This window comes from Hypanus sabinus, chromosome 21, assembly GCF_030144855.1.
Source record: "Hypanus sabinus isolate sHypSab1 chromosome 21, sHypSab1.hap1, whole genome shotgun sequence".
Taxonomy (NCBI): Eukaryota; Metazoa; Chordata; class Chondrichthyes; order Myliobatiformes; family Dasyatidae; genus Hypanus; species Hypanus sabinus.
In genome coordinates, this window is record NC_082726.1 from 7477358 (window position 1) to 7501655 (window position 24298).

A 24298-nucleotide genomic window follows, 5' to 3' on the forward strand; every position below is an offset into this window, starting at 1 on the left:
AGCCTCGACTTCTTTCTCTGAGGGGGTGATGCTGGTTGGGAGTGGTGAAGGCAGATACTAAACTGGTATTTAGATAAGTGCAGTTGGCTTTCAGACAGAGGACATGGAGGGATCTACGGTTTATGTGCTTAGTTTAATTGGCACCATGCGGAGCACGGACCGTGTGCCGAAGGGCCTGGAGTTGGGTGTAATACACAGCGGAGGCAACAGGGGGAGCGTGGATACGAGAGCGGAGGGGGAAACTACACCCAGACCGGAGGCAGAGAGGAAGGAAGCGTTGAGACGGAGTGAGATACGCGGAGAAAAGTTCGCCGCCCGTCCCTCCTCACAGCGAACGTCGTCCGTGCGCTCAGAGAGGGGCCGAAAGACCAGATAATGTCCACCTCCGACGAGACGGATGGGCTGGGGGCCCCCAGACCGCACTATGGCTGTAAGTATTCCGGGGAGGGGGGAGAAGAGACGCTCCAAGTTCAGGAACCGCACCTGGGGGAGGTACAGCCAGGCAGCGGCTGGAACCTGGACGTTTGTGTGCGGGCGAGGTGTCCGGGCACAGGTGTGGGGTATTACTGTGAGGGGACGGGGGTCGGTAAACGCTCCCCCTCCCCAGCCTTCAGGTAGTGTCGGTAGTCCAAGCGCTCGGGGCGGGGGCAGAGCTGCACGCTTTCGCGGGCGGATGCGAAGTCCCGTCTTCGAGGGGAGTCGGTTGACGACGTGTCCCGCTCGCTGCTCTGCCGTGGGAGCTGGCCGTGCATTTTCCAACGCCGGGGCGTGGTGTTGAGGGCGGGCAGGTGGCGGCGGGAGGGGCCGGGGGTGGGGAGCGCCCCTCCGCCTCCCGTGCCTCCTCGCACCGCCGCCGAGTCCGGGGGAACAGGGCGAGGCTGCGCGGTGGCGGGAAAGCGGCTTCCGTTTGATCGCTGCTGCCCCTCCCGCGGCGGGTGGGGAGCCCTCACACAGAGAGGGGGCGGTGAGGGAGACTGGGGTGAACGTTAACGCGAGAGACAGACTGTGATAACCGTGACCCCAGGGAGAGACTGGGTTTAGCACTGACAGAATCTCTTAATTGTGTAATTAATTCTCACAATCTATGGCTGATCTGAAATCTTCAATTGAGTTCCAACCTCAGAAGAAACTTGTGCTCAAATCCCATGTTAGTCCTTCCCTTGCCAGAACTGAATGGGATGGGCTGAATGGCCTATGTTGATGTTCCTATTAGGCTGGCTTTGTCTATCTCTTGCCATCTATTGTAACTAAGAACACAGACCATAGAACTGTACAGCACAGGACAGGCCCCGCTGGACCTTTGGCCCTCAGTGTTGTGCTGAACCAATTAAATTAGTAATCAAATGCCTAACTAAACTAATCCCCTCTATCTACACAATGACCAATTCCTTCCATTTTCCTTGCAATAATTTGTCTATCTAAACAACTCTTAAAATTCTTTAATGCATCTGCCTCTACCATCACCCCAGGCAGCACATTCCAGGCACCCAGCTGTTTCTGTGTTTCTTAAAAAATGATTTGCTCCTATCTTCTTTGAAATTATGCTCTCACCTAAAATACATGTCCTCTGGTATTAGTCATTTCAACCTTGGAAGAAATAGTGTCTTTCTATTTTGACAAAAATTTCAAATCATGCGTATAATTGTATCTTGACTAGATTGCCCATTAAATCTTAGGTATTCCATGTGAAACCAATGTGGTAACCTATTCTAATTTAACCCTTTAAATCCTGGCCTGAGCTGTCACATCCTTCTCAAAGATACATAATCAGATGGGGTTGAGGTGAGAGAGAGAGAGAGATCACCTGCAGGTCTGAACGTTGTGATAGTGAAGAGGAGGAGAGTTCTGGACCTGTCAGAGGATCAAGGTGAAGTTGTTGAGAGGGAATTTTAATGATGTTATAAAGTCAGAGCACACACAAAATGGAGGAACTCAGCAGGGAGGGAAATCAACAGTTCACATTTTGGGCCGAGACCCTTCATCAGGACTGGAAAGAGGGTAGGAGGTGACAGCTGGATCCAGAAGGAAGGGAAAAGGTGTGAAGTTGGGGGAAGAAGCTGGAATGATGTGAGAAGCTGGGAGGTGACAGAGGACGGCGGGCCGTGGAATAAAGGGAAGAAGGTGGGCAACGAGGAAGGAAGGTGTGGCTGAGATTTGAGGTGTGTTTGTGGGGGGGGGGGTGGCAAGCAGCTGGAAGGGATTGGAGGACTTTGCAGTGGAGGACCCTGCCAGAGTACTGTGAGCATGGGGGGTGGGGGCAGCTGGGTGACGTTTAGATGACAAGGAAAGCACGGGGGTGGGGGGGGCAGCTGGGTGATGCTTCAGTTATAAAGAGAGTACAGGGCGGGTCAGCAGGTGACATTTAGATTACAAGGACAGTGTGGTGGGGGGCAATGGGTGGCATTTAGATTACAAGCATTGCAGGGAGAGTGAATGAGCTGAACTAGCAGGTGGTAGTGGTGGGGCACCGCATCAGCCACTGAGCTCAGGGTGAGGACAGATTGGGGAGCATACCATACCCAGGCTGTCACATCACTTTCCACGAAGGTCATGGTGCTGAGTCTAATTCATTCAGCACTCTTGGGGAAGGGACAGCCCAGGTTAGATGTAGAGTGCCCCTAATGAGACTCCTTGACCCAAGAGGAGGTCTCCATTCCTGCATCTCCCCAGTCCGTGTCCTCTGAGACTGCTCCCCTGGAGCCGCAGAAGGAGGCCACAGTGTAAGAGAAGTGCAACCAGCCTTCAGTCCTCAGTCCCCCCATGCCTGTAAACTCTGAGACTTTTTAAGCAGAAGTTGATTGGTTCTTGATTAGTAAGGTTATGAGGAGAAGGCAGGAGAATGGGGTTGAGAGGGATAATAAATCAGCCATGAGGGAACAGTGGCCAGACTCGATGGGCTGAATGGCCTAATTCTCCAGTGTCTTGTGGTCTCCTCCTTGATGCTGAAGCAGCAGGCAGGTTGTGAACGTGTCATAGAGCAGGAAATGGTTGCTGAGGGGGAGGTTTCACTTTTGATTACCTCATTACTGTTGAGTTGGATTTCGAAGCTATTTGTTTCACTTTGATGCTTTTCCCACTCCTTGTTTGGGATGAGCACTAAGCAGGAAGCCATTTCTCCTGGATGTCAGTAGGTATAGTTAAAACAGAATGAGGGGGAGGATCTCATTGAAACATACTGAATATTGAAAGGCCTGGCAAGAATTGGTGCAGAGAGGATGTTTTCATTAGGACCAGAGGGCACAGCCTCAGATTAGAAGGATGGGGAGAAGACAGGAGTGGGAAGGAGAAAATAAACCAGTCATGATCAAATGACGGAGCTCTATGTCTTATTGTGTAATGACTGTTCGATCAGGGGTCACTTGTGCAATCCATCCATTTTAGGGCAAAGCGCTGGAAACCCAAATGAATGTTTTCTCAAACCAAGCATACACTACCGTCAGCAGGTCAGACAGTGTCTGCGGAGAGAGAAAAACATTTCAGGTGTGGGACACTTCATCAGAGCCGGGAAAGAGGTTGCTTTTGGTCTGTTGCATCCCTCTGCACTGTTCTACCACCTCCTGAACACCAGTCACCATCGCCACCTGGGCTGTCACCCAGAGAAGCAACAGCAGAAATGGTTCAAGATTCAGGGTTGTTTAATGTCATTTCCAGTACACAAGTGTAAAGGAGAACAAAATAATTGTCACTCTCAAAGGTACATTTAATGTCAGAGAAATGTATAGAATGTACTTTTTCTTTGCAACCATCCACGAAAACAGAAGAGTGCCCCCAAAGAATGAATGGTGGTTAACTGTTAGAACCCCACAGCCCACCCCCAGCTCCCCACTCCCATACGTAAGCAACAGCAAAGCAATGATCCCCCTCCCCACCAGCAAAAAAAAGCATTGACACCCGCCACGGAACACTCAAGCATGCAGCAAAGCAACAGCAAAGACTACTTGTTCACCTGGTATTCAACAAAGCACAGGCTCTCTCTCCCTAGTAAGGGAGAAAGGGGCCTCTCTGTTTCACAGCGAGAGGGGAGACATAACAAACAACTCACTGATTTATGATATTTAAAGTCCATTGCGTTGCTTTTTTGAGTTCTGTGCCCAAAGATCTCGGGTCTCTTGGGAGATCTTCTGTCTCCCATGACACATTGATTTTCTGCCGGGACACCGACCTTTGGTCCGCCTGTCTCCAGATCCCAGAACTCAGAAGGCGAGCTAATTTAGGCCATGTCCTTGGCATATTGAATGATGGCCATTCGTGAAACCTCAAGAGCAAGGAACCAAAGTCTAGGCCAGGGTCTTCAAAAGAACCCTGAAAGGGAAAAATAGAGATACTAAAGATGGAAATAGAGCTGTTTTCGTTGCAACACAATAATGTAAAAACACAATCAATATAAATCATAAACTAGTTTATATACATAGATTGTATGTCAATAAAGTGACACTAGGCATGGGATTGTCTGTACATATGGTGGCTGGCAGAAAATGATAAAGTAGGGCTAGGGGGGGAGTGGAGGTGTTGATCAGCCTTAAAAGTAACTGTTTTTGGGTCTGATGGTCCCAGTGTGGATGCTACGTAGCCTCCTCCCTAATGGGAGTGGGACAGACAGTCAATGAGCAGGGTGGGTGGGATCTGTCATGATGTTTCTGGCATTTTTTTGTCTATATGTCCTTGATGGCAGGTAGGCAGGTGCTGGTGATGCATTGGGCTGTTTTGACTACCTGTTGTTGAACCTTCCTGTTGACTGCAGTGCAGCTTCTGTACAGAGCAGTGATGTAGCTTGTCATCTGTAGAATCAGGGATCATTCGATCCACAGCTGTCATGTTGTGACTGTTCAGGCAAATCCCATAGCTCAGGATTGTGCTTGGGGGGCGGAGATGAATGTGGTCACATGGTGGGGACCACAAATTAGAAAGTTTGCTATTGTCACATGTACCAAAATACAGAGGAAAGCTTGTCTTACAGACCAAATCATCACAGTGCATTGAGGTAGAATAAGATAATAATGCAGAATAAAGTTTAGAAGTTACAGAGAAAGTGCAGTGCAGGTAAATAATAAAGTACAAGATCATTTTGTGAGGTCAAGAATCCCAGCTTATCATACAAGAGGTCCGTTTAAGAGTCTTATAGCAGTAGGATAGAAACTGTTCTTAAGCCTGGTCGTACGTGCTTTCTGACCTTTATTCTCGACCTGATGGGAGAGGGGAGAAGTGAGACTGTCCAGAGTGGGTAGGGTCTTGGACTCTACTTGTTTGAATATTCAATGATATGAACAGGGTAAAGGAAATGTGGCTTCTTTAACCAAATCCATTCCATGCGAGCATGAAATGGTTAATAGTATTCCGAGCGTCTTCGGTAGTTTTGAGAAGCTCTGGATTCCTGACACATTCCAATCTCCTCATCCAGTGTTATCAAGTGGAGACTGTAAATATTGCACTTAAGTCCAGGCAGGAATTTGCAGTCTCATCACTGAAGAAATTAAAAATGAGTCCTGGAGCTGTTGGAGATGGACAATGTTCCGCTCCCTTGCCTGGGGTGTATGGATATCTCAGCTGGCATCTCCTCAGGAGCAGATTGAACCTTGGTGTGGGGATGGGGACCTCCTTGCATCTGTCCGCTGTCGAGAGTGGGTTTACAAGGTGTTCTTGCTCAGAACAAGAGGCAGGACTTTGTGGGATACATGTCACATTCTAATGTCTCGCAGAATGAAGCTTTCTCTGCGCTAGTTATCAGACTGTCAGGGAGAGATGGCACTAGATAAATACAGTATGAAACACTCTGCTAGAGGAACAGCAACTACCGGCACTTGCCTCAGGCTCCTGGACAGGCTGCAATGCTGAAATGGCTCTGTGGCTGCGGACTCAGCTTTCAGGGACTCTGCAGTTCACGTTCCATGTGTAATTTACCTACTTTCCAATTGTCTGCACGATTTGTTCTTGATTTTCACACATTGGGTGTTTGACGTTGTGTGGAGTTTTTTTAATGGTTTCTATTGTGTTTCTTTGTGGTTGCCTGCAAGAAGATGAACCTCAAGGTTGTGTATAATATACATACTTTGAACTTCCAGGAGAATAAACAGTCGCTGCTTTGGGTTTTGACTCTTCATCAGGACTACTGTGGAAAGGAGCTGAAGCCAGAATAGGAATATGAGGGAAGGGAAGGAGTACAAGATGGCAGGTGATAGGTGAGACAGAGTCAGGGGAAGGGATATGAAGTAAGAAGTCTGCAAGGGGTTGGATGGAAGAGGTAAAAGGCTAAAGAAGAGGAAATCTGATGGGAGAGGAAAAAGGGTGGGGGGGGGGAGAAATTACTGGATGTCAGAGAAACAAATGTTCATGTTGTCAGGCTTGAAGCTAACCGGACAGAATATGCATGAATCTTTGCAGAATCCCTTTGTGCTTGTGAAGTATGCTCAACACTGTCCCGTCACGCACTCCCAGAGCAGGGGTAGTACTTCCCCTTTCTGGAATTCTACCTGAAAGCCCCACCCAGAAAGACTAGCCAGCAACCTGGCAGAACTGGGTGGTGAAGTCACTGCTGAACGAGTTCTTCCCTACAAGAGGCTGATCACTGATCACAAACCAGCTGGTGATGTCCTTGCTGTGGCACCAGTTGGTCAATTTGTTCTCACCTCCTACAAGTTCCAGAAGAGGCTGGTGGATTTCATCTGGGACGGGGAGGCAATGGGCCTCTGCTTAGGCTCTGAGCTTTCCTGTTGAGGATGGTGATCGTTCACCGGTGTCCGCTGTTTCCCCTAAACTGCACGGCCGCGCAGTAACTGAAATGCTGCCACGCACACAGCCTTTGCTGCCGTGCAGTTTCAACTGGATGCAGCTCGAAATAGTTTACGAAATGTGAAAGATTTTCTTTGTTGTTCTTTATACCCTTCAATTAATAAAATCAGAAGAATGTGACTTCCATTTCCATGCCAAATATTCACAGTAGTTCTGCACTGTAACTCAATTAAAAAAAACAAGTAAATAACTAAAAGAAATAAATTGAAGAGCCATGCGGTTGTAATGATTTCCTGCTCAGAACAATGGTTGGAATGCACAGCTGAAAAAGAAATAGAGGGAACATTGCTGGTGTCTCTGGAACCAGCAGATACCTGGACGCTCTCAGCTGAGGTGTGGTGGTGAAGAATTTCTTCTACAGGGACTCTGGCTTTGGGGCACCACTGAGCTCCCAGTGGGAAAATCAGCGGGAGTTGCCTGTTTTTTCATGGGACTTTACAGGGGACGGTTGCCACCAGCGCTCTGCCTGCCCTTCAATGAACACATCCATGCTTGGGTGTCCTTGGAGAGGGAGCACGTAGTACTTGTTGGTTCACAGGAAGCCTTCAAAGACCCTGGGAGTACCTGGGGCTGGTCCATCCTGGATATTGATTTGTTTATTTTTTAAATTTTATGAATCCTGTAATCACATAAATCTACGAAGTATCGAAAGAAACCATATCGAAAGAATCGAGAGCAACCTACTCATTCACAGAATACAGCTACTTATTTCCTGTGTTTATCCCCCCCATCGTTGGGACCCCCGGCCATCAGCCACTTCCACCTTGTTTTCCACATCTCCCCTCTGTGAGCCTGGTCCTTTAGCACTGGGCCTGGAGTTGCTTGCTCCCTTTTACTGACAACTGTTCCAGTCAGGTTTATTATCACAGATCTGCATCATGAAATCTGTTATTTTGTGACAATAATTCAGAGCAAGGCATAAAAATTACTATGTTACAATATTTGAAAAATTAACTCTGCAAAAGAGGAACAGGGAGATGCTGTGTGTGCAAAAATCTGATGGCAGAGGGGGAAAAGTTGTTCTTAAAATGTTGAGTGTGTGTCTTCATTCTCCTGAATCTCCTCTCTGATGGTAGTAATGAAAAGGAAATGTATCTTGGACATTGAGGGATTTCCGTGATGGATGCCGCCTTCTTGAGGATGTTCTCAATGTGGGGTAGTTGTGCCTGTGGTGGCTAAGTTGTCAACCCTCTGCAGCCTCTTCTGTCTATTGGAGCCCCCATACCAGGTGGTGAAGCAACCTGTCAGGATTCTGGCAGCACTGACTCCTTTTGCATTGACGGTAAAGGCGTGGGTCTCCCATGCCACGCAGATCGGGGATGAGGTCCACACTGAAACGTTGCACAGCACGCACACCAATTGTTCTTTTGGTGTGCAAGGGTTTTCCAGGTGGGAACTCCAGAGACCACTCTCTGAGACCAGGAATCTGCACAAACCTCTGTTTTAAAGACTAGATACTTAATTTGTATCCCTTGTATCGTGTGAATAGTACAGCGCAATGTATAGAGATTACTGTAAAAATAAATAGTACAGAAACAGTGAGATAAAGTTCATGGTCCATTCAGAAATTATGCAGTCACAAGTGCAGAGAGAGTAGAGACGCGGTCGAAGTATGCATCCTTAAAGTGCTCCAGTGTTGCTGGTCAGTGAGGAGGAGGTGCTTTTTCTGATCTGCACTGACTGATGTCTCCTGATGAGGAAGGTAAGGATCTGGTTGCAGAGGCAGGTAGAGAGTTCCAGGTTTTGAAGCTTGTTGATTAGTACTGAGGTGATGATGGTGTTGAATGCTGAGGTGTAATCGATGACCGGCAGCCTGACGCAGGACTTGCTTTCGTTCAGGTGGTCTGAGGCTGAGTAGAGAGTCAGTAAGATTGCACATTTTGGCCCGCAAAGGGTTTATGAGAGAAAAAAATAAAAAGATTAACATATGAGGAGCATTTGATGATTCTGGGCCTGAACTTGCTGAGTTTAGAAGAATGGTACGGGTGGGGAGGAGAAATCTCATTATAATCTACTGAATAGAGTAGACGAGGAGGAAGTTTCCTATTTGAGGTGAGTCCAGGATGAGAAGGCACAGCCTCTTTGTGCAATGAGGTAGGAACTCAATATTGACCATCCCTCCACTTCTACAGCTGCTACTCGATCCGCTGAGTCCCTTCAGCAGTTTGCTTCCTGCTCCAGATTCCAAAAGACATCGGAGTAGAAATAGGCCATTTGGCCCATCAAGTCTCCTTTGCCATTCTGTCATGGCTGATTCCCCTCAATCCCATTCTCCTGCTTTCTTCCCATAACCTTTGACAGGCTTACTAATCGAGCCTATCAACCTCCACTTTAAGTATAGCAAATCACTTGACCTCCACAGCTGTCTGTGGCAATGAATTCCACAGATTCACCATGCTCTGTCTAAAGAAGTTCTTTCTCATCTCTGTTCTAAAGGGACGCCCTTTTATTCTGAGGCTGCATTCTCAGGTCCTAGACTTCCCCACTATTGGAACGTCCTCTCCACATCCACTCTATCTTGGCTTTTCAATGTGATCATGCCTCATGAGATCCACACCATTCCTCTAAACTCCTGCAAGTATAGGCCCAGAGCTAGCAAACACTCATACATGAACCCTTTCATAGAATATTAAAAAGTACAGTACAGAAACAGGCCCTTTGTTCCATCTAGTCCATGCTGAAATCATTTAAACTGCCAGCTCCCAATGGCCTGCAATGGGACCATAGCCCTGTTGACACTACTATCCTTGAACATATCTAAACTTCTCTTTAACATTGAAATCAAGCTTGCACCATTTGTACTGGCCGCTTATTCCACACTCTCACAGCTCTCTGAGTGAAAAAGTTTCCCCTCATGTTCCCCTTAAAGTTCTCACCTTTCACCTTTAACACATGACCTCTGGTTGTAGTCCATCTATCATCAGTGGAAAAGGCAACCTGCATTTACTCTATCTACACCCCTCTTAATTTTGTACACCCCCATCAAGTTTTCCCTCGATCTTCTACGTTCCAGGGAATACAGTCCTTTCTATTCAATCTTTTTTTATAACTCGGGTCCTCTAGATCCAGCAACATCCTTGTAAATTTTCTCTGTACTCTTTCAACCTTGTTTACATCTTTTGTGTAGCTGACGAAAACTGCACCGAATACTCCAAATTAGGCCTCATCAATGTCTTGTACAACTTCAACATAACATCCCATCTCTTGTACTCAGCACATTGATTTATGAAGGTGAATGTGCCAAAAGCATTCTTTATGACCTTATCTACCTGTGACACCACTTTCAAAGAATTATTGTCCTGTATTTCCAGATCCTTTTGTTCTACCACACTTCTCAATGTCCTACCGTTCACTGTGTAAGACATACTACCAAAGTGCAAAACCTTACACTTATCTGCATTAAATTCCATCTGGCATTTTTCCAGCTGGTCCAGACCCTGCTGCAAGCCGTGATACCTTTCCTTACTGTCCACTACACCCCAGTCTTGGTGTCCTCCACAAATTTGCTGATCCAGTTAACCACCCCGTCATCCAGATCATTGATATAGATGACAAACAACAAAGGACCAAGCACCAATCCCTCTGGCACATCACTAATCACAAGCCTCCAGTCAGAGAGGTAACCCTCTACTACAACTCTCTGGCTTCTGCTTTGTGTTTAGAACCAATTATTAAACAGTGGAACAACATTGGCTATCGTCCAATCCTGATACCTCCCATAACACAAAAATACCTGATGAAGGGTCTCGGCCCGAAACGTTGGCTACTCTTTTCTTACGGATGCTGCCTGGCCTGCTGAGTTCTTCCAGCGTTGTGTACGTATTCTTTGATCCACAGCATCTGCAGTTGTATCTCTATTACTGGGCTTTGGTCCTTTCTTCCTCCCCCCCCCCCCCCCCCAACCATTCCTGATGATACACAGTGTTGTGTATGTATTCTCTGATACCTCCCATGTTGCTCAGTATGATTTAAATATCTCTGCTAGGGTCCTGACAATTTCTGCGTTTGCCTTCTGTAAGGTCTGAGGGAGCGCCTTGTTTGGCCCTGGGGATTTAGCCACCCTGCTTTGCCTCAGGGTAGCAAACACCTCCTCTTTAATCTGTACAGGATCTGTGAAGTTAATGCCTCTTGGCCTCACTTCTATAGACTCTATGTTCTTCTCCTGGGTAAATACAGATGGAAACAGAAATGTACAACACATTACAGGTTCTTCAGCCCATAATGTTGTGCTGACCATGTAACCTACTCTAGAAACGGCCTAGAATTTCCTTACTTCATAGGCCTATATTTTTCTAAGCTCCATGTACCTGTCTAAAAGCCTCTTAAAAGACCCTATTGTATTCACCTCTACCACCTTTGCTGGCAGTGCATTCCATGCACCCACCACTCTGTGTGGAAAAACTTGCCTCTGACATCCCCCTTGTACCTATTTCCAAGCACCTTAAAATATGCCCCCTCATGTTAGCCATTTCAGCCCTGGGAAAAAGCCTCTGGCTATCCACATGATCGATGCCTCCCATCATGCAAAGAATTAATTTACAGTAAGATCTCCCCCATCTGTTTTGTCTCCACACACAAGGTTACCATTCTGCTTTTCCAGAGGACTAATTTTGTCCCTTGCAATCTTTTTGCTCTTAATATACCTGTGGAATCCTTTAAGATTCTCCTTCACCTTGGCTTCTAGAGCAACTTCATGCCTCCTTTTAGCCTTCCTGATTTCTTTCTTATATGTTGTCTTGTATTTCTTGTACTCTATAAGCACCTGCTTGCCTATACCTGCTGGGCACCTTTTTTCTTCTTAACCAGAGTCTCAATAGTTCTTGAAAACCAAAGTTCAGTGCACTTGTTATATTTATCTTTTATCCTGACAGGCATATACAAGCTTTGTACTCTCAAAATTTCGTCTTTAAAGGCCTCTCACTTACCAAGTACACCTTTTCATTTCTGGGATCATTTTGATAAACCTCCTCTGGACCCTCTCCAATGCCAGTACATCCTTTCTTGGATAGGAGGCCCAAGCTATTTCACTGACACTCCACTTGGCCTGGTCAATAGCAATACCAATGTCAGCCTGCTGTTTATTGATTACAGCTCAACATTCAACACCATGTTCCCCTGAGTATTAATCAACAAACTTCACATTACAGAGGAGGAGGTGTTTGCTACCCTGGGAAAATCAGGGTGGGTAAATCCCCAGGGCCAATCAAGGAGTTCCTTCGGACCCGAGAGGAGGCAGGTGCAGAAATTGCTGGGGATCCTGGCAGAGATATTTAAATCATATTTAGCGACATGGGAGGTACCAGAGGATTGGAGGATAGCCAATGTTGTTCCACTGTTTTTTTAAAAAAGAGGCTTTAAAGATAAAAACTTAGGCTCAGTACATCCCTGAGCAACTCGACCCTCGACTTCTTCGTCAAGAGACCACAGTCAATGCAGATGTTTTTGTATTCTGAGACTTTGGTCCTAAACTCCCACCGCTGTTGGAAACGTCCCTCTCTACTCGATTAGGCCTTTCAATTTTCACTGGGTTTCAATGAGATTCCAGCATGTGTAATCTCTCTCTGAATCTCCCCAGGCTGCTTTTCACTGGGAGCACAGACCAGTCCCTCCAACAGAGGTTGCCAGCACGCAATGAAGCAGGAATTATTGCAGACATCCCACCTCTCCCAGAAGTTCCAGGAGTCTCCCACATATTGATAGTGACTCCCTGACGCCCGCAAATTATATACAATATCCTGGAAATCGATTTTTTTTTAGAGCGAGAGAGAGAGAGTGAGCACGCCATGGCAGGGTGTTACAAAGAAAGAAAATATAAAACGTACTTCACCCCAGACTACACATTATTTTTGACCCCAGAGTACCCTGCCTAATAGAGGTCAAAAATGATGACAGTGTTGCTCGCTGTATTGATTGCAACAGTGACTCTTTTATTGCCCATGGTGGGTAAACTCATCTGTTGAGATAAGTGTAACAGGTGTCATTCGTTCATTAGCATACTAACATTATTTAAATTAGCTGGCTAGCTGCTGTGGATCTACTCTGTTGCAGGCGTCCCACCTCTCCTGGGAGTCTCCCGCAAATTGATGGTGCTACCTCCCTGAAATGAGTTTTTGCAGGGTGGGATGTCTGTTATTGGCTGATGCTGGCCGTGTGGTAGTAGGGCAGTGGTGTATTTGTGTGTAACAGACACAAAATGCTGGAGGTCGGGCAGCATCTGTGGAAATAAATAAACAGTTGATGTTCAGGCCAAGACCTTTCTTCAGGACTGGACAGGAAGAGGGCAGAAGCTGGACTAAGAAGTTGAGGGGGAGAGGAAGGAGTTGGCAGGCAATGTGTGTTCCTTTGCCTGTATGCAGTTCCGCAAAATGGAGCAGATGAGAGACGGCCAGTTCCTGGGTGTAGTGTGGAACTGTGTGTAGATCGTATATTTGCTTTTTTGGTTCAAATGGATTTGCTTTGATGAGAGGATTGTGGAGTTGCTGAGCTTTGTTTTGTCCTGTTGGTTACTGTTTGTACCACACACACAAGCTGGTATCAGCAGCTGCTGTGGGGTAATTGGCACACATTTCTGAAAGCACTGTCTGACAAAGACCGAGACTTCAATGACATTAGATAACATTTGAATCTATCAATGGTATGGAAACACCAATGGCCTTGAAAGGAAAAGCCAATAAAAGTAGTGGATACAGCCCAGTACATCATGGGTAAAGCCCTCCCCACCACTGAGCATGTCTATGCGAAGCCTTTTTGCAGGAAAGCAGCACCCATCACCAGAGACCCCCACCACCCACATCATGCTCTCTTCTCACTGCTGCCATCAGGAAGGAGGTACAGGAGCTTCAGGACCCACACCACCAGGTTCAGGAACAGCTTTACCCCTCAACCATCAGGAAGGAGGTACAGGAGCCTCAGGACCCACACCACCAGGTTCAGGAGCAGTTATTACCCCTCAACCTTCAGGAATGGTTATTACCCCTCAACCATCAGGCTCTTGATGTGAGGTTACTTCACTCACCCCATCACTGAACTGTCCCCACAACCTATGGATGTACTTTCAATGACTTCATCTCATGTTCTTGATATTTATTGCTTAGATATTTAGGATTATTATTATTTGATACTTTAATCTGTATTTGCACACTTTGTCTTTTGCATATTGGATGTGGTGATCATTCTTTGTGTTTCTTGTATTTACTATGAATTCCCAGAAGGGAATGAACCACATGGTTATATATGATGACATACATACTTGGGTGAATGAAAGTTCAAAGTAAGTTTATTATCAGAGTATCTGAATCCGGTTCATTATCACTGACCAATGTTATGAAATATATTGTTATAATCAGCATTATAGAGCAGTACAACAAGAAACAGGCTCTTCGGTCCATCCAGTCTGTGCCAAATTGTTAATTTATTTAATTCAGAGATGTAGCATGGAACAGGCCCTACCAGCCTTGTGAGCCGCGTCACCCAGCCTAGCCTACTTTACAACAACCACCGCTAACCAGTACTTCTTTGGAATGGAGAAGAAAACCAGAGCACCCAGAGGAAACCTACGTGCATGCAGGAAGAACACACAAACCTTTTTACAGAGAATACCAGAAGTGAGCTCCAAGCTCCAACATCCTGAGCAGTAATAGTGTCACACTGACGGCAATACAGTATTCCCATGGTGTCCTACCTGGTCCCACCGATCGCTGCCTAGACCGCAGCCCTCCATACGCCTCCCATCCAAACTGCTCTTAAATGTTGAAATCGAACCTACATCCACTATTTCACCTGGCAGCTCGTACCACCCTCTGAACGAAGGCGTTCACCTCATGTTCCTCTTAAATATTTCACCTTGCACCCTTGTGACCTCTAGTTCTAGTTTTGCAGGACAGCACAACACATAAAGATCACTGTAACGATAAGTAAATAGTGCAACGGGAGAGTAAAATAGTCAGGTAGTGATCCTGGGTCCGTGGCCTGTTCAGAAATCATGCAATCACAAGTGTAGAGGGAGTCGAGATGCAGTCAAAGCACACATCTTTGAGGTGCGCCAGTGTTGATTGTCAGTGATGAGATGTTAGTTCCGATCTGCACAGACTGTGATCCCCCAAGAAGAAAGTTGAGGATCCAGTTGCAGAGGGAGGAACAAGAGGCCCAGGTTTTGAAGCTTGTTTGTGAGTGCTGAGGGGATGACAGTGTTGAACACTTGAACTACAATAAAAAAACAGCAGCCTGACAGAGGAAACACTGTTATCCTGGTGTTCCAAGACCAAGTGGAAAGCCAGTGAGACTGCACACTTTGGGCTCCATGTCAAAGAAAGGATCTGCTGGCATTGGGGAGGTTGCAGAGGAGGTTTATGAGTCTGATCTTGGGAATCAGTGGGTTAATGTATGAGGAGCATTTAATGGCTGTGGGCCTGTATTCACTGGGGTTTACAGGAATGGGTGGGTGGTGGGGGAGGGGATCTCATGAAGGGTGATCATTTTGAAAGGCTGAGATAGAGTAGAGGTGAAGAGGGTGCTTCCTATAGTGGAGGTGTCTTGGACCAGAGAGCACAATCTCGGAATGGAAGGGTGTCCCTTTAGAACAGAAATGAGGAATTTCATTAGTCAGAGGTTGGTGAATCTGTGGAATTCATTGCCACAGATGACTGTGGAGGCCAAGTCTTTGAATAGATTTAAAGCAGAGTTGATGGGTGCTTGATTAGCCAGAGCATTAAAGGTGACTGGGAGAAGGCAGGGGAATGGGGTTGAGAGGTTAATAAATCAGCCATGATAGATTGGTGGAGCAGATTCAATGGGCTGAATGGCCTCATTCTGCTCTGATGTCTAATGGTACAGAAAGCTTCAGACCCAGAGTGACCATTTAGACAATTACAATGTAGATGTGGTAGGCCGATCGGCCTCTGTCTGTGCAGTACAACTCTACAATATTGAAGTTACGTCCCGGGTAATTCTGTATGTTTGTGATCTGCTGCTGCTGTCGCACATCCACTTCAAGGTTCATCATTTTGTGGATTTGGAGATGCTCTTCTCTACACCACTGTTGTAAAGTGTGGTTATTTGAGTTACTGTCTCCTTCCTGTCAGCTTGAACCAGTTTGGCCATTCTCCTCTGACCTCTCTCATTAGTAAGGCATTTTCACCCACAGAACTGCCTGTCACTGGATGTTTTTTTGTTTTTCGCACCGTCCTCCGTAAGCTCTAGAGACTGCTATGTGTGAAAATCCCAGGAGATCAGCAGTTTCTGAGATAATCAACCCCCCCCCCCCCCCCCCCGTTTGGCACCAACAATCTTTCTGTGGTCAAAGGTCAAAGTCACTTCAATTACATTCCTTCCCCATATTGATGTTTGGTCTGAACAACAACTGAACCTCTTGACCATGTCTGCATGCTTTTATGCAATTCAGAGAGCTTTCTAATGGGCTGCATCATTGTCTGGTACAGGGTTTGGTGGGTCGGGGTGGGGGCGGTGTTGCTGCTGCACAGGTTTGAAAGAAACTACAGAAAGTTGTAAAATTAGTCAGCTCCATCTTGAGTACTAGCTTCCGTAGTGTCTTAGACATCTTTAAGGAGTGGTGCCCCAGAAAGTCAGCATCCATTATTAAGCACCCCCATCAACCCAGGACATGCCCTCTTCTCACTGTTACCATCAGGTAGGAAGTTCAGAAGCCTGAAGGCACTTACTGAGCGATTCAGGAACAGCTTCTTCACCTCTGCCATCCGATTCCTAAATGGACATTGAACCTGTGAACACTACCTCACTTTTATTGTTTTTGCACTATTTTTAATTTAACTATTTTAATACACATATGTATTTAGTGTAATTGGTTTATTTATTTCTTCAGTATCATGTATTGCATTGCGCTGCTGCTGCTAAGTTAACAGATTTCACAACATATGCTGAAGATACTAAACCTGATTCTGATTTTGATGAGTTGCTGCCACATGATTGGCTGATTAGATATTTTGCATTAATGAGGAAGTGAACCTAATAAAATGGCCACTGGGGGTATTTTTCTGTGCAGTTGAAATCTATAGTGGTTATGCAGTGTTCTGATTTCAGTCCTCCGTTGTTGATTTTCAGCTGTATTGGATAACGAGCGTCTCACGGCCGAGGAGATGGATGAACGGAGAAGGCAAAACATCGCCTACGAGTATCTCTGTCACCTGGAGGAGGCGAAGCGGTAAGCGTTCTGTCACTCCTGCTGCTGCGGCCAGAATGATCTGACAGTTGTTCGTTGTGGTGTGCGCGGTTACAGTCAAGATGTCAGGCTGCAGTTTATCGTTTCTTTTCCTGGGACTGCTTTGCAGTGTCCCATCAGAGTGCTGGAATGATGTCATTTAGCACCCAGGAGTTTCATTAATTTGTCTGCTTCTTGCAACATTATAATGCTTTCTTATAGCTACCCTTCCCTGAGGGAGAGGATGGGGAGGGGAGTGGAGATAAAGGGCGGGGCTGCCAAACAGTTCGTGAGAACTTTTTATCTACCTTCAGAACACAGTGGTTAGTGTAATGTCTTACATTGCCAGAGTTCAATACTCGCCACTCTCTGTAAGGAGTTTTACATTTTCCTCATGATCATGTGTGTTTCCTCTGGGTGCCGTGGTTTCCTCCCACAGTCCAATGATATACAGTTAGGGTTAGTGAGTCGTGAGCATGCTATGTTGGCACTGGAAACTTGCTGACACTTGTGGGCTGCCTCCAGAACTACTTCAAAACAAACAACATATTTCATTCTATGTTTTGATGTACTTTACATGAGATAAGTAAAGATGGTCTTTATCAAGAAGAATTAATGCAGATTTTTAAACTAAATGGGAGGATTTGACAGAGAAGGTGCAGTATTGGGGATGTAGATGAAGGCAATTCCCTCAAAAATCCAATGAGAGAGCCTTTTCCAAAGGAGGAATGTGGAACTTTCTCCTGCAGAAATGGTTTACCTCACCTTGAAAGGAATGCTAGTGATTGCACTGGGAACTCCCTTCACCGTCAAACAGTAGTACTTAGATATCTATCCACCAGTTGGGTTGAAGTGGAATTCATGGGTCATGATGGAGAATTGGGTGTGGTGTGGGGCTTGTAGGCTAAAATTAAAGAGATGAGACTAAAAGATTATTTTTATTTGTCACATTTACATTGAAACGCTTAAATATGCAGTGAAACACATCGTTTGCATCATGGAGTGAGGATGTGCTGGGGGGGGTTAGGCTGCAAGTGTTACATGCTTCTGGTGCCAACACAGAAAGCCCAGAATTTCCTAACTCTAACCCATACATCTTTGGGATGTAGGAGGGAACCCAGAGGGAACCACGCAGTCATGAGGAGAACGTGCCAATTCCTTACAGGCAACAGTGGGAATTGAACCCTAGAGCTGTAAACATTGCAATAACCATACGCTATCATGCCTCAAAGTGACCTGATCTGCTCCTTCAGTGATATTAAAGAGGTTTTGGGTGGGGGAGCACTGGAAGGGAAAGCAGATGGCTGATAGTATGGAGGAATTTTTGGAGAGATGGGATACAAAAAAAGGTGGGAAGTGGATTTCAGCTGAGAGAGTGAAGTCCACAGACAGTCAAGACATTTTTGGTTTCTGTAAATTAAAAACCTGGGCAAATGTGACCGTGCCTTTGCTTCAGTTTTATACAGGACACATCCCTCCGAGTTTCCAGGGCGTCCCTTTGAATTAGTCACATGCATTTGCACAAAAATTGTAAATGTCACTCCACTCTTCAAGAACGGAAAGATGCAGAAGAAAGGAAATTGCAGACCAGTTAGTCTGACCTCAGTGGTTGGGGAGGTGTTGAAGTCAGTAGTTAAGCATGTTGTTTGGGTACTTGGAAGCGTGTGATAAAATAGGCCAATGTCAGCGTGGCTTCCTTTAGGTAAAATCTTACCTGACAAATCTGTTGCAGTTCTTTGAAGAAATAGCAAGCAGGATAGACAAAGCAGAATTGGTAGATGTTGTGTATTTGGATTTTCAGAGGGTTTTGACAAGATGCTGCATATGAGGCTGCTTAACAAGTTAAGAGCCCATGGCATTATAGGAAAGCTATTAGCATGGATAGAGCATTGGCTGATTGGCAGGAGGCAAAGAGTGGGAGGAAAGGGAGTTTTTTCTCGGTGACTGCTGGTGTTCCGCGGGGGTCAGTGATGGGGCCACTTCTTTTAACGTTCTATGTCACTGATCTGGATAATGGAATTGATGGCTTTGTAGCCAAGTTTATAGGTGATGTGAAGATAGGTGGAGGGGCAAGTAGTTTTGAGGAAGCAGAGAAGCTACAGAGGACTTAGACAGATTTGGAGAATGGGCAAAGAAGTGGCAGTTGGAATGCAATGTCAGAAAGTGTATGGTCATGCACTTTGGCAGAAGAAATGAAAGGTTGACTATTTTCTAAATGAAGAGAAAATTTAAAAATCTGAGGTGCAAAGGGACTTGGAAGGCCTTGTACAGGATTCCCTGAAGGTTAATTTGCAGGTTGAGTTGATGGTGAGAAAGGCTAATGTGATGTTGGCATTCATTTCGAGAGGACTAGACTACTTTAACAAGGAAGAAATGCTGAGGCTTTAAGAGGCATTGGTCAGGCCTCACTTGGAGTATTGTGAGCAGCTTTGGGCCCCTTTGAAAGGATGAGTTGAAACTGGAGAGGGTTCGAAGGAGGTTCACAAAAATGATTTTTGCATTGAATGGCTTGTCATATGAAGAGCATTTGATGGCTCTGGGCCTGTATTCAGTAGGATTCAGAAGGATAAGGAGTGACCTCATTGAAACCTATTGAATGTTGATGGGCCTCAGAGGATATTTCCTATAGTGGGGGAGTCTCAGAGGGCACAACCTTGGAATAGAGGGACGTCCTTTTAGAATGGAGATGAGGAAGAATTTCTTTAACCGGAGAGAGGTGAATCTGGAATTTGTTGCCACAGGAGGCTGTGGAGCCAAGTCATTGGGTATATTTAAGGTAGAGGTTGATAGATTCTTGATTAGTCAGGGCATGAAGGGATAGGGGGACAGGGCAGGAGATTGGGGCTGAGGGGGAAAAGGATCAGCCGTGATGAAGTGGCAGTGAAAACGATGGGCCAAATGGCCTAATTCTGATCTGCTCCCCTCCTGAATGAATTTTTTGATTTAGAGTTGCTGCACAGTTCCAGGCCCGTTCCGTCCAATGAGCCTGTGCTGCCCAATTACACATGTGATCAATTAACCTATGAACCCGTACGTCTTTGGAATGTGGGAGGAAACCAGATCAGCCGGAGGAAACACACGTGGTCATGGGGAGAAAACCCTACACTCAGGCGTGAATTGAACCCAGGTCGCTGGCACTGTAAAACGATTGCTCGAACTGCTACGCTGCCAAACCCGTAGTGCTTTCCCTGTTCCTTGCAGCCTGCCCTGAAGCCTTGTGCGGACATGGATGCACTTTGTAAGCGGGCATTGGTGTGTTACAGACAGTGCAGCGGCCATTTGGAGCACAGTGGGATCCTAGTATCTGCGAAAATAACCAGGATGATTTTTGAGTGGTAAGCGCCACCCAGAGCTCCGTAGTTTTTGGGAACAGCTCCAGTGAGTTGAACATTTCACGTCAACAGTTTCGGCTGACGGTTGAGACCTGCAGTAGTGCGTAGAACCGGAAATGAAGGCGGATGTCTGCAGCAGATTTAGAATCAGCAGGGCGGGGCTGAGCTGAGAGGCTGAGGGTTGGGGTTGCTGATCGAGGGAGAGATACGAGACGGTGCAGAGGGTTGTGAAAACCTGGGCAGGGTGTGTTGAGGGTTCTTGGCCCTCCGGTGAGGTTCTTGACCCTGAGAATGAGGTGCTGAGGCTTCCTGTTTGTGAGAAAAATCTGTTGAATGATGACCCTCCAGAGAGGTTCTTGACCCTGAGAATGAAACACTGAGGTCTCCTGTTCATGAGGGCTGACAGATTCCACTTTGTGACCCCTGCCGCTCTCTGCAGGAGACGTGAGGTTGATTGTGACAGGAAACGCTTGTCATTCAAGTGGGCTGAGACGTGAAAGCTGAGGCAGGTGGGGGGGAGGGGCCTTTTCTTCTCATAACTCAGCGTTTCCGTAGCACCTTTCCCATCCCTTGCAGCCCAGAGAGGTAGAGTGCATTATGGACTGTGTGGCAGCCATTTGTACACAACAAGATCCCATCCCTGGTTCATTTTTGAGAGGTAAATGTCTGCTGCAGAGTTGTAGTTCTGTGGAACCACCTGCAGCACGCTGCAAGTCCGGTCAGCCATGTCAGGCAGTGGCCTGGGCTTCATGGCTCCTGGGGGAGCTGTCATTCTGATGGCACAGCTATCCCCTCTTCCTCTGACTCCACCCTCAGGCGTTGGCATGGGCCGAGCTGAGAACATGGTACCGGAGTGCCAGCTGAAGGCCTCCACCCTTCTGACCTGGGAGTAAGCGATGTCTGGCACAGACTGGACAAGCCCTAGAACCGTGTCTGCGGGCACAGTTGTTCCTGAAATGTTGGGAGAGCATTCTGTCCCAGTTCCTCCGTGTCCTGGTGGAATGGAATACCTGGGTTCATAGAAACATAGAAAATAGGTGCAGGAATAGGCCATTTGGCCCTTCAAGCCTGCACCACCATTCAGTATGATCATGGCTGATCATCCAACTCAGAACCCTGTACCTGCTTTCTCTCCATACCCCCTGATCCCTTTAGCCACAAGGGCCATATCTAACTTCCTCTTAAATATAGCCAATGAACTGACCTCAACTGTTTCCTGTGGCAGAGAATTCCACAGATTCACCACTCTCTGTGTGAAGAAGTTTCTCCTCATCTCGGTCCCAAAAGGCTTCCCCTTTATCCTTAAACTGTGACCCCTCGTTCTGGACTTCCCCAACATCGGGAACAACCTCCCTGCATCTAGCCTGTCCAATCTCTTTAGAATTTTATACATTTCAATAAGATCCCCCATCAATCTTCTAAATTCCAGCAAGAATAATCCTAGTTGATCCAGTCAACTGAAAAGTTGACATATGAAAGTCCTGCCATCCTAGGAATCAATCTGGTGAACCTTCTCTGTACTCCCTCTACGGCAAGAATGTCTTTCCTCAGATTAGGGGACCAAAATTGGTGTCCGAGACAGTGTAACCCGTGCAGACAGTGAATAGCTCTGGGCGTCACCGTGAGAACTGTGACGTTGTGCGTTGGTTACACAGCTTGGCACTGGCTCCCACATTCCAAAAACGTACAGGCTGGGGTTGGTGAGATGTGGGCATGCTGTGCTGCCGCTAGAAGCATGGCGGCAGTCGCGGGCTGCCCCAGCACATCCACGGACTGTGTTGGTGCAAACGATGCATTCCCTGTATGTTTCAATGTACATCTGATAAAGCTAATCTAACTCTAATTGTGTTAGCACAACATATTGGGCTGAGGGGCCTGTTCGTGTGCTGCTCTGAGGTCTCCAATAGTTGAGGTGGACCATGGATGTTGTGTCCGAGCTGTTGACATAGTCTGCAAGCCAGGGCGGTACGACATGGAGAGCAAGCTCCCCCTCTCCACGCAGCCGATGAATCCAAAGGAACGGCAAGGACTGTACAGTCTGGCACCAGCGGCATTGCTGGAGTTGCCTGTCAGCATTGAACTCCATTTAGGACTGCCTTGGGGATTTTTCCTCGGGATTTACTCCTGAAACCTTCCCCGTGAGTGGGTATAGCCGCAAGGCAGTGGAAGTTTGAGATCAGAGTTTTGCTTCTTGATGGTGAGCTGACTGCCATGGCTGGCAACCCTTGTCTGCCTTAGGCAACTGGTTTTCAGGCGCCAGTAACCCACCTTTGACCCTTCTGTTAATAAAAATGGTTACGCTGGGCCTAGTGGCCATTGGGGCATTTAATGGGTGCTGGGAGCTTACCCCCACTACCACCCCCTCATTGAAAACAACCTTAAGGAGCTATTGTTCTGTTCTCAATAAACGTGATGATCTCAGTAATGAGGAGCTCTGACTCCCTCATACCTGTGCAGTCCTGAGGGTGTCCGGTGGCTGGTGACAGGTTAGTAGCTGGTTGGTGACCCGGTGGGGGAGGGAGGGTGGACATTAAACCAGCATTCCCAGCTATGTCCACCCACGCATCAACAAGTCACTGTAAAGCACTTGGCTGCAAGTCAGGCCTGAGCCTGGGATCTCTGGTCTGCCCCGCTCGCTGGTTCAGACTGGATACTCTTAGGCTACAGCAGGGGTCGGCAACGTTTACCACTGAAAGAGCCAAAATGGACCCATTTCCCACAGAAAACACTGGGAGCCACAAAACCCGTTTGACATTTAAAATGAAATAACACTGCATACAACGGGTTTTTTTTGCCTTTATGCTACGTATAAACAAACTATAATGTGTTGCATTTATGAAATTGATGAACTCCTGCAGAGAAAACGAAATTACATTTCTGCATGCAACAAAAACATTTTGAACTTGGAAAAAAAGACATTGGATTGAAGGTTACTCCATAGTTAGCCTACCTTGGATCGAAGAATTAAAAAGAAAGCGCGCACTGGCGGGAGTCAGGCATTGGCAGTATATTAATAGCGATAAAAAACACGTTGTAGCGGTGTGCTACACGCAGCGCTAAAATAAAGACACTGCAGTCAAAGGTAACTTTATTTGAACTAAACAGCCTTGCTTTAAAGCCTCCCTCAACCCGTCCCCTTGGGCGCGGATGCTCCAAAAGACACGTACTCTCAAACCCCCGTAGACTATCTCCCTTAGCCGGAACGGTGGCTAATTGTGAGCCGGTTCGGATGTGCCAGGAAATGGGGTCTCCACAACGTTTTTAGATTGTACAAGATCACCATAATCTTCAAATTTCGAATTACATTTCAAAAACTAACAAACCATGGGGAGCTGCATCACAGAGATGAAAGAGACGCATGCGGCTCTGGAGCCGCGGGATGCCGACCCCTGGGCTACAGGATTCAGGATCCGCCTCAAAGCCGTATTCATCGTATTGTGAACGGTTTAGGGCCCTATATCTAAGTAATTGGAGAGGAGCCAGGGGAGGTTCATGAGAATGATCACAGGAATAAAAGAGCTAACATGGGAAGCGTTCGATGGCTCTGGACCTGTACTCACTGAAGTTTAGAAGAATGAGGGGGGGGGATCTCAATGAAACCAATCAAATATTGAAAGGCCCAGATAGAGTGAACAAGAAGAGGATATTGCCAGTAATAGAAGAATCTACAGCCAAAGGGCACAGCCTCAGAATAGAAAGACGCCCCTTTCGAACAGAGAGTAGGAGGAATTTCTTTGGCCAGAATGTGATGAATCTGTGGAGTTCATTGCCACAGAAGATTGTGGAGAGCAAGGCACTGAGTACATTTAAAATGGAGGCTGATTAGTCAGGGAGTCAAAGGTTAAAGGGGAAGACTGAAAAATGGGGTTGCAAGGGATGATAAGTCAGACATGAAGGAACAGCAGAGCAGACACGATGGGCCAAGTGGCCTGATTCTGCTCCTTTGTCACAGATCAATGTATGCCTAGGTGCAGCAAAACGCTCCATGCAGCAGCATGACCAAGTA

At 46.6% G+C, this 24298-nt stretch overlaps 1 protein-coding gene across 1 annotated transcript in view; it reads left to right on the plus strand.

Annotated features, from left to right (window-relative positions):
• Window positions 1-242: 242 nt before the first annotated feature.
• iqgap1 (IQ motif containing GTPase activating protein 1) overlaps window positions 243-24298 on the plus strand; it is a 110608-nt gene continuing 86552 nt past the window's right edge. Inside the window, exons 1-2 of the mRNA XM_059945901.1 lie at window positions 243-430; window positions 16864-16963. Of these exons, the coding sequence (XP_059801884.1) occupies window positions 376-430; window positions 16864-16963 (155 nt within the window). The 5' untranslated portion in view covers window positions 243-375. The remainder of the gene's footprint in view (window positions 431-16863; window positions 16964-24298) is intronic.